General features: G+C 42.6%; 1 protein-coding gene across 1 annotated transcript in view; it reads right to left on the bottom strand.

The window, feature by feature from the left end:
• Positions 1 to 3,834: 3,834 nt before the first annotated feature.
• glt8d1 (glycosyltransferase 8 domain containing 1) overlaps positions 3,835 to 18,354 on the bottom strand; it is a 48,635-nt gene continuing 34,115 nt past the window's right edge. Inside the window, exons 8-10 of the mRNA XM_038812562.1 lie at positions 14,226 to 14,392; positions 13,665 to 13,777; positions 3,835 to 4,196 (exon numbers count right to left, since the gene is read on the bottom strand). Of these exons, the coding sequence (XP_038668490.1) occupies positions 4,006 to 4,196; positions 13,665 to 13,777; positions 14,226 to 14,392 (471 nt within the window). The 3' untranslated portion in view covers positions 3,835 to 4,005. The remainder of the gene's footprint in view (positions 4,197 to 13,664; positions 13,778 to 14,225; positions 14,393 to 18,354) is intronic.

The raw sequence follows: 18,354 nt of genomic DNA, 5'->3' as shown, positions 1-18,354 counted from the left end.
TAAGAAAAACTGAATTAACAATTTTAAGGAATTCTGGCTTGATAGAGAAAAGTGGAAACACTTTGTGAGCAAAAAGTACTTAAACTTGGCAGCAAATAGTTTCTGATTCTCATTTGGGCGGCATGATAGCACTGTTGCTTCACAACTCCGGGGTCCCAGGTTCTATTTCCGGCTTGGGTCACTGTCTGTGTGGAGTCTGCACGTTCTCTGTATCTGCAAGGGTTTCATCCGGGTGCTCTGGTTTTCTCCCACAAGTCCCAAAAGATGTGCTGTTAGGTTATTTGGACATGCTGAATTCTCCCTCAGTGTGCCTGAATGTGACGACTAGGGGCTTTTCACAGTAACTTCATTGCAGTGTTAATGTAAGCCTACTTGTGACAATAAAGATTATTTTTAACGAATGATTAAATAACAGCGCACAAAACCACAGACTGGGTTTGTCCCACTGTAGTTTCTACGGTCATTTGTACTCTGCTTGGACCTCTGGTTCTCTGATCCTGATTGGAAGCAATCCTTCCCTTTGGATCATTCTTCTTCCCATTGCTATAATTATGGTTTTGGCCTCCTAGCCAAAGCGGATAATTAGTCCTCTTCCTTGCAACCCATTTAAGACAACTGACCGGTTGTTGGGGCATATAATTGATCTTTAATTGGTCCCTCCCACCTGCATTCTTAAGAAAGGTGTTACAAAAACTACACTTGCCCTGTAAAGCTTGAAGGTCATGAACTTCCAACATTTTGTGTGTATGCAGGTGGCATATGTGCAGTTCTGCATATTTTAATTCTCTGGGCCCAGGACAGGCCTAGTGTGCATGTGCATTAAGAAAAAGGAAAGTAGCACGAAAATGTGGGTCAGGTGACCAGGTGAAACATGCCAGTACTAGAATTGCCCCTGGCTGGGGACCAGGGAGCGATCCCCAAAGGAAGTCCTGTGAAAGGGATGGAGATTGGACTGAAGCAGGTCCCAGTTAAGTTGAGGAAAAAGATGAGTAGAGTAAGAGGCTCCAAATAGAGAAAGGGCTGAGGGTGGTAGACTTTAAGTGCACTGGGCTTGGGAGAGACGCTGGTACTTGAAGAGTGCTCCGGAGAAGCCTTGAAGATCCAAGAAGGCAGCTGAAGATTGGTGACTTCAACTACAAGCCCTGGGGGCAATGGTACCTTTTTGGATCAGTAGAGTTCTGCTCGGCGTGACTGAAGTTGTGCCTGTATCTGGTGATTGAATGTATATTCAAATCCAGGGAACGGGAGACTAATAGAGTGGCATTTGGAGAGAATTCCCAGACAAAATCTTTTGACGGCGAAAATTAGAATCCTTTATGTGAGAGACTAAGAGTTTGGTTGACTCGGTGCCACTGACACCTGGGTGGGTTGTTGAGAAGTCTAGACACTGCCATTTATTTTGTATTGTGTGTTTGACCAAGTTGGCTTGTTAATTCACATGCACTTTGTACTTATTGAATGTTAGAGATTGTAAATTATTTTATCTTTCTACCTTGTAAAGTTTATTATTGTTCAAAACCTGTGGAATCGTGTGACTTTCTTCACTAAGTACCTTGAATCTCACTTTTATCTATTTTAAGCAAAAACTATCACACATTCAGGCAATTTTATCAGTTTTCACTAGTTGTGACTGTTCCAAGCAGGTGCAAATTACATGTGGCTGAGTGGCAGGTTAAAAGATTGGACAGAATTTTTTAAAAAAAAATTAATGGATAAAAAGATTAAGGAGAGAAAAATTAGAGTATATAGAAAGCTAACTAGAAATTTTTTAAAGTTGTAGATCCTTGAGTTAACAAAGTGAACTGACCAGTCCCTGGGCCTTGATGGATTTCATCCTAGGATCTTAAAAGTGGCTAATAAGTTAGTTGAAACATTGATTTTTATTTTCCAAAATTTGCTACATTCCACTATATTTGAAAAAATTGAATGTAACTCCTTTATTCAAAAAAGGAAGACATAGGAAACAACAGGCCCCCTAGCTTAATGTCTCTGATAGGGATAATGTTAAAGCTATTATTAAAGACCTAGCAGAGTGTTTAGCTAAATTCAGAAACAACATATGCTGTGGATAAAGGGGTCACTTTAAAAATAAGGTGACGCCCATTTAAGACAGCTGAGGTAAAATTTTCTCAGGGTAGTGAGTCTTTGGTACTCTTCGTAAACAACATTGAAAGCAGTCTTTGAATATTTTCACGGCAAAGTTAGCTATTTTGAAGTTATTGAATAGCTGGGACTGTTGAGATTACAGTCAGATCAGCCATGATTGTCTGGCAGAGCAAGCTTGAAGGGCCATGTGGCTGACCGTTCATATTACAAGCAAATATACAAGCCAAGATTACATAAACTTGTTAAAGCTACAGATTTTCATGTGGTTTGATTCACATAATGTGATTCTAAAGCATTTTCTCAACACCATTCAGGTCTGTGACTTTTAATTCGGACTTGGTGATGGAGTCAGAGACCTGAAAAGTTTTTCCCTTCACACGCTGTCTGATCTGCTGAACATTGTTTTTTTCCGGTTTCCATATCTGCAGTATTTTGCTTCTCTATACTTACAGGTGGTGTGATTTATTGGCTGAGTAAATACTGTTGTGGCCTTCTGAGTGAGGTGAAACTGGCCAAATTGAGAACACAGAAGACCATATTGGCAGAATATCTAATTCCTATATTGTAGTATTTTAGAAAACGGCTTGTTTCAATTGTATGTTTTGGGGGTAAAAGATAAAACCACAGCAATTTAAGAAAAAGTGAATTATTGATGAAAGTTTTATATATTTTCCTTTGTGACAAAGGTGTAATGCAAGCCTATAATTCCTTTTATAAAAAAAATAAATTTACAAGTACCCAATTCTTTTCTTCCAATTAAGAGGCAATTTAGCGTGGCCAATTCACCTACCCTGCACATTTTTTTCAGGTTGTGGGTTGAGACCTGCCCAGACACCAGGAGAATGTGCAAACTCGACAGTGACCCGGGGCCAGTATCAAACCCAGGTCCTTGGTGCTGTGATGCTGCAGTGCTAGCCACTGTGCCACCCACAGGCCTTTAATTGCTAATTTTCTCATCTCTAATGATGATTTACAAACTAGGGAGAAATTGTATTAATTTCCATTTTTAAAAAGCCATTGAAACACCAGCAGAGCAACAGTGGTCCATGCCTAATTCAAAGAGCTGAACCTAGAAATCCAAAAGTGATTCATCATGAACTTCCTTGAATGCCTGTTAATACTTTCTCACATTAGCAATCTGAAATACTCATTTTGAAACATTTGAAAACTCAATCTGGTTCACATTTTTTTCCTGTAAGTGTCTTTATGTTCAAATCAAATTAGATGATATGGAGCATTCACACAAGCTTAGTGAAGCAATTTCCGTTCCTGATCCAAATCTTCATTTATAACTAGAATTGTTTCACAGGTGTTCCGTAAATCTTCAAGAATGCAAATATTTCTAATACCATATGAAACCTTTACCAAGAAACAGTATTGGAACTATTCTGTCATAAGTGCGTCTGTCCTAACATTTTTTCTGGAGGAAAAAAACTACCACATGAACAATAACATTCAACTGTATTGAAATGAAAATCGCTTATTGTCGCGAGTAGGCTTCAATGAAGTTACTGTGAAAAGCCCCTAGTTGCCACATTCCGGCGCCTATTCGGGGAGGCTACATTTTGTGAACTCGTTTAGTTCATTGACCAAATTAAAGTTTACAAACCAAGAATTAACAACACAATCCTAGTGTTCTCTTGACTGGGCTACAGCATTTTGGCCTGTGGTGCTTGCTTAGTACAGGCGTACACAGAATTGAACAGTTTAAATTACGAGAACCAGAAATTACGAAAAAATATTCCCACAGCATTATGGCCTGTGGCTTTGTGCACTGCATTTATTTTTTAAAAATCAAGCTAAAAGTTGAATGTCCATGCATTATAAATTCCTGAGTAGTGACAGTTCTGTACAAACCCAGTAAGTTAATAGTTTAGAAGTCATATTGATGGTTTTCTTCTAATGAGCATCCTCTTCCTCTGCATGTCTACGTACTGGGTGGAATTTTCCAGTGGGGTCTGGAATGTACCATTTATCCCAAATTTCGCTGAAAGAAGAGGTACGACCCCAGGGCTTAAATCGTCCATTCCAGTGCAGCAACTTGGCAGCTTTAATAAAATGTGCTGAATATCTGGTACCAGCATTAGACCCTATTATAGAACAAAATGGTACATTAGTGAATCGAAACCATAATCTGAGAAAACTAAATCCATTGATACAGTCTGCTTAACTGCATTGACTATAATGAACTGTAATCAAATGCACTTTGAAAGTTTAAAAAAAAACCCAAAAACATGCAACCATCTGATTTCAATTAATAGAAAAACACCAGTACAGTTTGCATTTTGGAAACGACTGACCTCTGATGGAATGATACAGCATCTCAACTGATTATGGATTTTTATGTTCCTTAGTTTATACAAGTTTTATTTAAAAGTTAGATTGCATTCACTGTTATCCTTTCCTTTAAAAGAATCAAAACACATCCACTATAAAATCCCGCTACACAACATATCCATTGGAACATTAGTCAATAAGATGATCATCTAAACTGCACCTAAACCTTTGTAAATAGCACACTTTGTCTGGTGAAATTAGTTTGTGCACAAATATTACTTGGTTGAAAACTCAAGACAAACTTGGGGCTGGGTTTTCTGTTCCTGCCCGCTGCTGGGATCATCTGGTTCCGCTGAAAGTCTATGGACTTCTGCCTGGCCCACCCCCTCCCCTGCAGTGGGTCCTGCCGTGGCGAGGCCAGAAAAACCCAGCCTTAATTTCATCAGTCTGACTATATTGGGGCTCCACCGTTACGGTATAATCTTGATTGTCACAAGTAGGCTTACATTAACATTGCAATGAAGTTACTGAAAAATCCCTGGTTGGCACATTCCGGCACCTGTTCGGGTACAGAGGGAGAATTCAGAATATCCAAATAACCGAACAGCACATCTTTCTGGACTTGTGGGAGGCAACCGGAGAAAACCTACGCAGACACTGAGAACGGACAGACAATGACCCAAGGCGGGAATTGAACCTGGGACCCTGGCGCTGTGAGGCAACAGTGCTTAACCACTACTACCATGATGCCCATTACAGCAAGTTTTATAGAACATGTAAGACATTGCAAGGAAGTAGAATTGTGTAATCATGAGTAAGGAACGCAGCACTAAATATCTGGTTAAAATTCATTCACAATGGCAAGACTGACTAAATATGCAATAAACGAAAGACAAGTAGAGTGGAGAATATCGGTATTTGGAGATGGAGGGTGTTCAATATTCCATCAAGTGTGTATTTGTTACTGCCTTCCTACAGCAACTTTCCCAATGAATATTTGCCAGTGATTTACCAGACAGTGTTGGAATAATATTCATAATTTATGTGCTGTTTCTTGAAATATACAAAGAAATGGATTCAGTTTCTTCATGTACACTGATGAGACTCCCATCATTTTGTTGACCCCTCCACTCTACTGTCAATGTCCAACACACAGCCTTGGATGAGTTGCATTTTCTGCCAGTTAATGATTGGGCCGCATCACAACCTCTATGCAATTTCATTTTCCTAAGCCTTCCAAACTATTATTTATTTGAGTTATCTTTCCTAATTGGGGTAAATCTTTTAACATGGGCTTGGAATGTGTTAGGTGAGAGAAGAGTTAGAATTGAAATTTATGTGCGGATTTGAATAGTGTGTCCCTCGGGGATATGTACTGGGTCTCAGGTTTCTAGTCACTTTGGGCACGTTTTAATTGGACAAAAACAGTCCTATTTCAGGCACATTGAATGGGGTTTTTTCTCGGCACTAAAGACCTTGCTACGTAATGCCAGTTCGCTGGGTTTTTTTTACCTCAGTGAGGAACGGCTCATTGAGGTTGCACATATATCATTTCCTGCACTGAATGCTCTTTCCAACATTTTTAAAGGCTGTCGTTGTGATATTTCAACCCCACCGCAGATTCCAGACCACCCCCCAATCCGCCACTGCACCCAACCCACCTCTTATGGCAAGGCACCCCGATCCCTGGCATGGACAGCCTGGCAGTGTTCAGGTGGCAATACCAGGCTGGCCAGCAGAAGTGCCAGGGTACCACCTTGCCCAGAGCTCAACCACCCGGGAGTCTCTAATGCCTGGGAGACCCTCCCCTCCCAGGATGCCGTTATGCCTGGTCCATGTTTGTGTGGAGCAGTGCTAAAAGGAGTCCTGGTGAGGTCTCGGACATGGCCGTTGGGTCCAGGGAGAATTTGGTGCAGACATATTTAAATGAGACTAATGGCTCACTTAAATGTGCTAATCTGGATCTCGTCCGATTTAGTTGAATCTCGTGAGATTCAATGGCCTTGTAGCGTCACGAAGCCAGGCGCAATGAGGCCGGTAAATCGCACCTAGAATTTATCAATGACTGAGATAAAGGAATAGAAACAAATATATCCCTTTTTTTTGATGACGTTTATGGTAGGTGGCACAGTAACTCCTGTCGATGGCAGCAGAAAATTACAAAGGAAAATTAACTGAGTAAACTAATCTCACAGTTGAAATTCAACGTGTGGGTAGTGCAAGAAAATCCAGTTGGGACTTATGCTAGATCACAGTATTTTCTAAATTGAGAGTAGGGAAAAGAGGACAAAGAATAACCACCACGTACAAGAGAGGACCCGGAGGCAGTGATCATCCACCTGGAAGATTGAGGAGAAAGATGACCCAGAGGCAGTAACCATACCTAGAAGAGTGGGAGGAAAGATGACCCAGAGGCAGTAACTATCAACTAGAAGAGTGGGAAGAAAGATGATTCAGAGGCACATTCTGCCAGTGTCTGCGTGGGTCTCATCCTCACAACCCAAAGATGTGCAGTGTAGATGGATTGGCTATGCTAAATTGACCCTTAATTGTAAAAAAAATTGGGTACTCTAAATTTATTTTTAAAATAGTTGAAAGCGATGGCTAGGGTGGATGAGCAAATGGATATTGAATGGTCTTACTGAACCATGGTGCCAAACAGGGGCGTTAATGATGTGGTGGTAATTGGGGATGGTATAGTCAGGGGGATAAATCTTATTCTTTGCGGCCAAAAGAGTTGCCAAGGTTCGGGATATCTGCTCTGAACTGGAGAGGAACTTGTAGGGGGTGGGGGAAGGATCCACTGGTTTTGGTCCACATAGCTATGAATGACATATGTAGAACTAGGAAACAGTTCTTGCTGAGGAGCTAGGATCTGAGTTAAAAAGCAGAACTCAAGGAAATAATCTGTCTCAGCCATAAGTAAATCGATGTAGGATCAATGAGATTAGAAAGTTAAATGCATAGCCCAAAGTTTGGTGGAGGAGAAATAGGTTTTGGATCGGGGCAAAGCAGTGCTTGGATGAGTGATCTGGCAAGTCATAAAACTAGGGAGATAGTGGGAGCAAGGGATCAAATTTGGGAATGTGTGATAATTAACCCGTAAAGACAAGGCAAGAGAGAAAGGTAGGAAAAGGAGAACTGATGATCAGAGTCTGGCAGTAAAGGATAAGTGTGCATCAGCAGATAGAAATGACAAAAGTAGTAAAAATACATAACTAAAGGTTCAGTATCTGAATACAAATAGTTTTCATAACAAAACAGATGAATTGACAGTGTAGGCTCGAGGAAATAGAAATGATAAGATACGAGATAGAAATTAAACAATTATAGAACCAAGTAATTGGTAACACCTGAATAACAAAATGTGTTTGGCACATATAGTGATAAGTAGACAAGAAACTGATGAGGACCAGGGAATTCTGTTTAAAGTTTTCAGATCAACCACTCGAAGAGATGGGATGTCAGTGTTAACACTTGGCATCTCGAGACGACTGTGGATACATGAGTGCTGAGCCACTGCTGGAGTTATAACACACACACGTATAACAGTAGCACAGTGGTTAGCACTGTTGCTTCACAGTGCCAGGGCCCCGGGTTCAATTCCCGGTTTGCGTCACTGCTGAGTCTGCTCATTCTCCCCATGTCTGCGTAGGTTTCCTCCCACAAGTCCCGCAAAACGAGTTAGGTAATTTGGACAGTCTGAATTCTCCCTCAATGTACCTGAACAGGCGCCGGAGTGTGGGATTTTCACAGTCACTCCATTGCAGTGTTACTGTAAGCCTACTTGTGGGCAGCAGCGCTGAGGTCCCAGGTTCAATCCTGGCCCTGAATCACTGTGTGGAGTTTGCACATTCTCCCCGTGTTTGCGTGGGTTTCATCCCCCAGAACCCAAAGATGTGCAGGCTAGGTGGATTGGCCACGCTAAATTGCTCCTTTATTGAAAAAAATTAATTTGGTACTCTAAATTTATTTTTTTAAATGTAAGCCTACTTGTTGCAATAATAAAGATTACATTATAATGATTATATTAATTACAGAACTATGGGGCTTTATATAATTTTACAGATGGGATATGTATCTGGAGTAAGGACAGGACGTTATTTAATACATGACTGCAAGTACATCCCGGGAGGGACATGGTATGCGTACAGTGTTCCATTGATACAAGGGTCAACTGTGTCAGATGACTGGAAATGTTGAGAGCGGATGGATATACATTTGGGATTATCTGTGCGCCTCCTGCCAGACCGCAGCCAGTACTCATCGATAAAAAATGAGTTGGATTATGTGGATATTATGAAGAGATGGAAGCACCTGCTTTGTCCTTATATAACTACTATTCCCCTCTCCCGATACTACAGCCCATGATAACCATCCGACCCGAGCGGTTGCTATGTCCTCCAACCATTAGAGGGTCAGAAAATGGGATTGTATTATTTATTGAAGGTGAACTATTGTATGAAAATGTGGGTCATGAAATTGTGCCTGTTCTGATCAATATCTCGGGAATCCAGATGATGGACTATTGCACAGATCAGGCAAACACATGTATCACGTATTAAGTAAAGTTGTCATGCAGCAGGCCACCGACACCATGAGTGCCACTAGATTCCGGGGACACAGAGAGTTTCATAGAACAAAAAAGGGCATAATTAATTATGTTGCCACTGGTGTTAATGCAGGGACTTGCGTAGTTAACTCATTGAATAAACAGGCTTAACAGACAGAGTAGGACTCTTAGAGCTTGCAGAGAAAAATCAGGAAGATCAAGCCAAACTGGGTGAGGAAGGTATGGAGATACAATTAGATGGAATCGCAATATTAGAGGCTCATGCCAAGACAATTGATCACCTCACTGACAGGGAAAAGGAGGATACCGGGAGGCTCAGGCAGGGCCAGATCTATGGTTTATGGATAGTAGGACAAATAAGACACAACCTGGGCAGCACGGTGGTCTAGTGGTTAGCACAACCGCCTCACGGCGCTGAGGTCCCAGGTTCGATCCCGGCTCTGGGTCACTGTCTGTGTGGAGTTTGCACATTCTCCCCGTGTCTGCGTGGGTTTCACCCCCACAACCCAAAAATGTGCAGTGTAGGTGGATTGGCCACGCTAAAAATTGCCCCTTAATTGGAAAAAATAATTGGGTAATCTAAATTTAAAAAAATAAAAATAAGACACAACCTTGATCAGATCCAATGGGGCTGGGGGAGGGGGCTACCCAATTGGACAGATAGTCCACACATGGCCCAGCTAGTCCAACGACAAGGGGCTCTGGATAACTGCACCCTGAAATGAATTACCAGGGTATATCCAGTGGTCCCCAACTGAAATAGGCATGGCCACGGGAATAGGAATGGTCCTGGATCCCAATAGTCACACAGAACTCAGGACCATTTCCCCACTACCAACTAAAGAACATATTAGAGTCATACGGGATAACACCTCCCACCGATATTAACTGACCAAAACCTCTGCCATGGAAAGGAATAACACACTATTTGGGATCTCCCTCGTGGGGTGTCAACAACAGGGTGATATTACGGTGTGCCCCCACCCAGTGGAGCAAGGAGAATTAGATGAATGTGGATTTAGTCAATCTGATGGTTGTGTCTTGGAAATAGTACCTGCCCCCATGCATTTTGCCAGGACAGGTTACGGGGGTGTAGGGAAATATTGTGCTTCCACTACAAACAGTTCTACCATTATAGCAAATTACAATGTCTCATTCCATATCCCAACTTCTGCTTTACACCTCCACAACCACTCACTATTGAACACGCGCACACAGTTTATGTTCGGCGCAGCGAGAACTAAACCCTCATTGCTACTGACCAGTTAACCCACAGTCAACCCACGGAATGCCACTGGTCCCGATGGGGTACCTGGACGACCACTCAGGGTTTGCGCAGATCAGCTGGTGGGCGTATTTGAAGACATCTTCAACCTCTCTTTACAACAATCTGAGGTCCCTATCTACTTTAAGAAGATGACCATCATCCCTGTACCAAAGAAAAGCCAAGCAGCATGCCTTAATGGCTATTGTCCAGTAGCTCTGACATCAATCATTATGAAGTGCTTCGAAAGGTTAGTCATGGCACAAATCAACTCCAGCCTCCCTGATTGCCTTGATCCACTACAGTTCGCCTACTGCTGCAACAGGTCCACAGCAGACGCCATCTCCCTGGCCCTGCATTCAACCCTGGAACACCTAGATAACAAAGCCACCTATGTCAGACTCCTATTTATTGACTACAGCTCAGCCTTCAATACCATTATTCCTATGAAACTCATCTCCAAACTCCGTGGCCTGGGCCTCGGCTCCTCCATCTGCAACTGGATCCTGAACCTCCTAATCCATAGGCCACAATCAGTAAGGATAGGCAACAACACCTCCTCCACGATCATTCTCAACACTGGTGCCCCACAAGGCTGTGTCCCCAGCCCCCTACTGTACTTATACACCTATGACTGTGGCCAAATTCCCCATCAACTCGATTTTCAAATTTGTTGATGACACCACCTTGGTGGGTCGGATCTCAACAATGATGAGACAGAGTACAGGAATGAGATAGAGAATCTGGTAAACTGGTGCGGCGTCAATAATCTCTCCATCAATGTCAACAAAATGAAGGGGATTGTCATAGACATCAGACATCATAGACATCAGGAAAACATGCCCCTGTCTACATCAATGGGAACGAAGTAGAAAGGGTCAACAGCTTCAAGTTTTTAGGTGTACAGATCACCAACAACTTGTCCTGGTCCCCCCATGCCGATACTATAGTTAAGAAAGCCCACTAACGACAACTTTCTTAGAAGACTAAGGAAATTTAGCATGTCAGCCAAGACTCTCACCAACTTTTACAGATGCACCATAGAAAGCATTATTTCTGGTTGTATCACAGCTTAGTATGGATCCTGCTCTACCCAAGACCGCAGTAAACTACAAAAGTCGTGAATGTAGCCCAATCCATCAGCAAATCAGCCTCCCATCCATTGACTCTGTCAATCCATTGACAATTCCCGCTGCCTTGGAAAGGCAGCCAGCATAATTAAGTACCCCACGCATCCTGGATATACTCTCTTCCACCTTCTCCGTCAGGAAAAAGATACAAAAGTTTGAGGTCACATACCAACCGACTCAAGAACAGCGTCTTCCCTGCTGCCATCAGACTTTTGAATGGACCTATCTCGTATTAAGTTGATCTTTTCTCTACAGCCTAGCTATGACTGGAACATTATATTCTGCAGTCTCTCCTTCCTTCCCTATCCGGTATGCATTGTCTGTATAGCATACAAAAAACAATACTTGTCACTGTATACCAATACATGTGACGATAATAAATCAAATCAAATCAGTTACACGATCATCTACATGAACAAGCCTCCATCCTGCATTTGGCTGAGATATTAAGAAAATTGAGATTCCGAGTTGGCCAGTCAGTCAATCTCTACCACCAACTGCAAACAAAGATGAAGATTCTGGAGCAGGATACGGACCGAGAACTACACAACCAGAACTGGTGGCAGAGGGTCTGGGATTGGGGGATGAATGTGAACATCCATCCCTGAGTTTGGATAGCATACTGGTAGGGGTACAGCTAATCTTAGCACTAGCATAGGGCATAACAGCCTGCCAATCATGCAGACAATATGTACAATGACAAAAAATGAGCTAACATAAAGAGGAAAAGGAATATATTTATATCAGAAGGGAAGGTTGATTGACTGCAAATGACTGGAGTTCCTGAAATTATGTGACTGGCCAGCACGTCCGAGGCAGGGAATACTGGGCAATATGTAAATGTCCAAAAGGGGATCTAAAAACATATTGGGTGCGATCGAACAGCCATGTTGCGGCTAAAAGCAGCGCGTCGAGGAGCAACGTGGCCGATAGAAGCTGGGGGACCCTGCCCCCTGGATCTACATGGCTTGCAACGCCTCGTGAGATCAAACACAATCTTGCTGGACGTCACTATGTGAATATGGACAGTATCACTTTTTGGTGAATCTGCAGGTTAGAGCAAGACAGCTAGTCTCACTTCAACAAAGTTTCCAGAGGCACCCGAGGTGTTGGGATCTATCGCCTTCGCCTCAGAGACCTTGGGTGAGCGATGTTCAGTACTGGTCACCACAAATGGGGATCAGATGGAATGGCACTCGTGGGGGTCTCCCAGGGGATCGGAGGCCCCCATGTGTTTGCCCTCTGGGTAGGGTGGCATCCTTGCACTGCTGTTGCCACCTGGGCACTGTTAGCCTGGCAGTGCCACCTTAGTGCCAGTCTGGCACTAAAGAAGCCCATGTGGCACTGCCAGCTGGTGGGTAAAAATTTTAAAAGGCCAATAGAGTCAGTCTTCACATCAGATGACTGGAATACAAAAGTGGTAGAAGTTGTAGCTTGTTGTCCAAAATTCTATTTAGACCACATCAGGAGTACTATGTTCAATTATCTCCAATAACCATTATTCATCTCATAGTCACATGGTTCCTTTTTTCTATAAATTTAGCATGCCCAATTCATTTTTTTTCTCCAATTAAGGGGCAATTTAGTGTGGCCAATCCACCTACCCTGCACATCTTTGGGTTGTGGGGGCGAAACCCACGCAAGCACAGGGAGAATGTGCAAACTCCACACGGACAGCGACTCAGAGCCGGGATCGAAACAGACCTCAGTGCCATGAGGTAGCAGTGCTACCCATTACCCCACTGTGCTGCCCTCATGGTACCTTTTTAAAATCATTATAATGCTACCTGTGAGCAATATTTTCTGCTCACAGCTTTTGCATGCACATTTATGACACCCAATGCTATCTTCCTTCTTCCATTGTCAACTGCAAGAGCATTGCTGTATTGGCCTAATTTATCAAGCCCCAAATGGACTGACATGTTCTTGAGCTTAACATCAGAGAACATTATTCTTTCTCAACAGTCTGTGTAAATGGTTTCACTTGGATAAAATTTTGTTAATGGATGATAAACATGAATGGTTCATATTGGGGTGTTCAGCTATGATGCCTAAAGTAGGATTAGCTGAGAGTTTTTATTTGTTTAAACATCAGTCGCACAAATCAACCAGAGGTCATTTTTCTTGCAGATCATCAAGTTTTGTGCAAAATTCTTGCTCAATTGCAACATTGTAATGCATTGCTCTGATTCTTATCACACCATGAACCAAAATTCCAGGATCATAGAATACTGCCATTTTATCATGCATGATAATCATTTAAGTGACTCCAGCTATATTAGTCTCTATTTATTTATTAAAACTGAAAACTTACCAAGGTGCCTCACATGCCACATTGGATCAATGGAAGAGTATTGTTTATAGAACACCAAGAGCATGGGTGGTGTTGTAATACTGCCGGCCAATGCACCACCATATAAATTCTCCCTGTCAGAGTATGAGATATGTATCTATTAACGTCAGACTGCAATGGGTAGAGATAGAAAAAGTATAGTCAAGTATTAGTATAGATACTCTAAATGATCCAAGGTTGTTCTCCTGTACTCAACTACAACTAGCATATTTATAAATTAGTAAATGCTTGAATTTCTGTTATTTTTTGCTTGCGATAGTAATCTGAGACGACTCAGATTCAAATTGAAATTTAATCAAATTAAATTAATTAGCACAGTTCTACAAATATTAGCATATTTCAAGATTTTAGTCAACTAGAAACCCCAAAATAATCCCTACTTAATATTGGTGCAATAATATAACAATATGAAATTTTCCACTTACCCCAAAAATTAGGTCAGACGATTACCAGAAACTGCAATACAAATAACTGCCTTATGCAAACAGGCATTTTTACAATATGTAACTATTACCAACTTACACTACATTGATTTCCATCCATTTTTCAAGCTGCTCGGTAATGTTCTGTTGCTTCCACTCTGTGAGATTAGCTACAAAAACACCAGGATTAAAGGAGCACGTGCTTGCTTTCATCCCTAGTTTTCTAATGGTTTCTTTTTTATAATCAAGGAAGCCCAAATATGTGTTCTAGAAAAAATGAAAATAGAGTGACTGAAACATCTGATTTTTCTTTACAGTTAGTATTTTTGTACAGCAAGTAATTAGGAAGGCAAATTGAATATTGGCCTTTATTGTCAAGGGGATGGAGTATAAATGTAAGGAAGTCTTGCTACAACTGTACAGGGCATTAGTGAGAGTGCATCTGAAGTACTGTATACAATTCCTATTTCCTTACTTAATGAGGAATATACTTATATTGGAATCAGTTCAGAGATGGTTCACTAGCCTGATTCCTGGGGTGAAAGGTTTGTATTATGAGGAAAGGTTGAGCACATTGGGCGTCTATCCATTGGAGTTTAGAAGAATAAGAGGTAATTTTATTGAAACATGTAAGATTTTGAGGGGGCTTGACAGGGTATTTGCTGAGAGGATGTTTCATCTCATAGGGGAATCTTAAACTATGGAGCACAGTTTAAAAATAAGGGGCTGGATTCTCCTCCCCGCCGTGCCACATTTCCGATTCACCCCGCCGGCGGGATGCTCCGTTATGCCGGCTGTTCAATGGGGTTTCCCATTGTGGGGCAGCCCCACGCCGTTGGGAAACCCCCGGGCTGCCGGCAAAACGGAGCATCCTGCCGGCAGAGAATCCAGCCCAAGGGTCTCCCATTTTAGATGGAGATGAGGAGGAATTTCTTACCTGAGGGTTGATAGTCTTTCAAATTCTCTTCCACAGAGAGCAGTTCAGGCTGGATCATTGAATATATATGCAGTGCTAAGTTATGGACAAATTTTTGATTGACAAGGGAGTAAAGGATAAGTCAAGATGGCAGGAAGTCAGAGGGTAGTAAAGAAGGGATAGAAACAAAAGCCAGTGAGGAGAAAAGCGGAAGGCAGAGAAACAGATTGAACTGCATTTATTTCAATGCAAGAGGCCTGACGAGCAAGTGAGATGAACCCAGGACATGGATAGGTATATGGGACTGGGATATTATAGCTATTCCTGAAACATGGCTAAAGGAGGGGCAGGACTGGCAGCTCAATGTTCCGGGGTATGGGGCAGCACGGTGGCTCAGTGGTTAGCACTGCAGTCTCACGGTGCCGAGGTCCCAGGTTCGATCCCGGCTCTGGGTCACTGTCAGTGTGGAGTTTGCACATTCTCCCTGTGTTGCGTAGATTTCACCCCCACAACACAAAGATGTGTAAGGTAGGTGGATTGAACACGCAAAATTGCCGCTTAATTGGAAAAAATGAATTGGGTACTCTAAATTTTTTTTTAAATGTTCCAGTGTACAAATGTTATAGGAAAGATAGATCAGGAGATAGGAGGGGAGGGGGAGTTGCATTTTTGATGAGGGACATCGCGGCAGTACAGAGAGAGGATATATCCAAGGGTTCGCCCACTGAGTCTATATGGGTAGAACTGAAAAATAAGAAAGATGAGATCACTTTGATAAGACTGTACTATAGGCCCCAAATAGTCAGTGGGAAATCGAGAAGCAAATATGTAATGAGATTATAGATGGCTGCCGAAGAAATAGGGTGATAATAGTAGGGGACTTAAATTTCCCAACATTAACTGTGGCAGCCACAGAACTAGGGGTTTGGATGGAGAGAAATTTGTCGAGTGTATTCAGCAAGAATTCCTCATTCAATATGTGGTTGGCCCGACTAGAGAGGTGGCAAAACATGACCTCCTCTTGGGGAATAAGGAAGGGCAGGTGACGGAAGTGTTACTGAGGGGTCACCATGGGACCAGTGACTATAATTTCATTAGTTTTAAGATAGCTATGGAGAATGATAGTTCTGGCCCAAAAGTTAAAATTCTAAATTGGTGCAAGGCCAATTTCAAATGGCCTACTCCAGCTCTTATTTCTTACAATTTGAAGACTTAACCCAAGGGAACAAAAGTAGACCAGATAGAGGAACAACTTACAAATTTTCGCATAGTGTGTCAGACAGAAAATATTCTGGACACATTTATCCATAAACCGCTAAAAGCATGCCATTTATATTTTCCTCCATTTCTGACACTTTTTGACCCTTGCCATCCTGAAATCATGCATTCATTGCTGGGGTACAACATCACAGGCACAGAATGTCCTCAGGTGTCCCACAGAGAATTATCATCTTCAAAAAATGAGCTTTGACTTCAGTGCCAGCGTGTTATTTGATAGTCAGTTTATCATAACAGAGCCTTTTTTCTTTCAAAGTGCATGTTTGAACGCTTCATATAGAATACCTGATAGCTTTCAACAGAAGGTATTATGGGTGATTTTCTCCTCCTTAACTTAGTAATGCAGATATCAATGTATTCATTCTGCTTAGTCTTTAAACATTCACTGTTAGCTGGCACTAAGGATTGAAACTGCAAGCGTCCTGGTTTGAATTGTTCAGTAACTCAATAAAGTAAGTTAACCTATTCAAAGAACAAAACAGCACAGGAACAGGCCCTTCAGCCCTCCAGACCTGTACCAGTCATTTTCTTTTTTTAAATGCATTTTATTCAAACTTGTATCAAAGTAGGTTACAGTAAATAAACACCCCGGGAAACATTCTTCCCAACAATCAACTATAGTTTGTACAGATTTTCACATACCCCCCCACCCCACCCCCGGTGACGACAGCTCCTCAAACACGGTCACAAACATCCCCCACCTTTTCTCGAACTCCTCTGCTGAGCCCTTAATTCATTCTTTATCTTCTCCCGCAGGAAGTTGTACAGCTCACCCAACCATGCTGCTACCCCCGGTGGCGATGCCGACTGCCACTCCAGCAAAATGCGTCGCCGTGCAATCAGAGAGGCGAAGGCCATGACATTGGCCTTCCTCCTCTCCATGAGCGCCGGCTTCTCTGAAACCTCAAATATCGCCACCAAAGGGAGAGGGTCCACTCCCTCCTCCACTATCCTGGCTAAGACCGCGAACACTCCAGCCCAGAACCTTCCCAATTTTTCACAACCCCAAAACATGTGTGCATGATTCGCTGGCCCCCGCCCACACCTCACACTCATCTGCTACCCCTGAAAGAACCCACTCATTCTCGCCCGAGTTATATGCACCCTGTGCACCACCTTCAATTGTATCAGGCTCATCTTTGCACAAGAGGAGGTCCCGTTTACCCTTCGCAGTGCCTCACTCCATACTCCCCAATTGATCAACATTCCCAACTCCGCTTCCCATTTCTCCTTGATCTTCCCATTCCCAACTCCGCTTCCCATTTCTCCTTGATCTTGGACCTGTACCAGTCATGATACTAACCTTGGTCAAAACCCTCAGTACTTCCTTGTGCCGTATCCTTCATACCCATCCTATCCATGTATTTGTCAGGATGCCTTTTGAACGCTGTTAATGTATCTGCTTCCACAACCTCCCTTGCAATGCGTTCCAGGCACTCACCACCCTCTGTGTAAAAAACTTGACTTGCACATCTCCTCTAAACTTTGCCTCATGGACCTTAAACCTATGCCCCCGGTGACTGATCCCTCCAAACTGGGAAAGAGTACCTGCCCACTCTATCCATTCCCCTCATAATCTTGTAATGAAAACAGTCCGAGTCTATTCAGCCTCTCTGCAAAGCTAACACCCTTCAGACCAGGCAACATCCTGGTAAACCTCTGCTGCATCCTCTCTAAAGCCTCCACATCCTTCTGGTAGTGTGGTGACCAGAATTGTACGCAATATTCCAAGTGCGGCATAACCAAGGTTCTATACAACTGCAGGATGACTTGCCGTTTTTATACTCGATGCCACGTCCAATGAAGGCAAGCATTCCGTATGCTTTCATGACTACTTTGTCCGCTTGTGTTGCCACTTTCAAAGATCAGTGGACCTGCACGCCCAGATCTCTCTGACTTTCTATATTCCTAAGAGTTTTGCCATTTACGGTATATTTTCCCTCCATGTTAGACCTACCAAAATGCATTACCTCACATTTGTCTGGATTAACTCCATTTTCCATTACTCTGCTCAAGTCTCAGCCTATCTATGTCC

The sequence above is a fragment of the Scyliorhinus canicula genome, chromosome 11 (genome assembly GCF_902713615.1).
Source record: "Scyliorhinus canicula chromosome 11, sScyCan1.1, whole genome shotgun sequence".
Classification (NCBI taxonomy): domain Eukaryota; kingdom Metazoa; phylum Chordata; class Chondrichthyes; order Carcharhiniformes; family Scyliorhinidae; genus Scyliorhinus; species Scyliorhinus canicula.
Note: the sequence above shows the minus strand (reverse complement) of the source record. Positions and strands in the feature narration are given on the sequence as shown.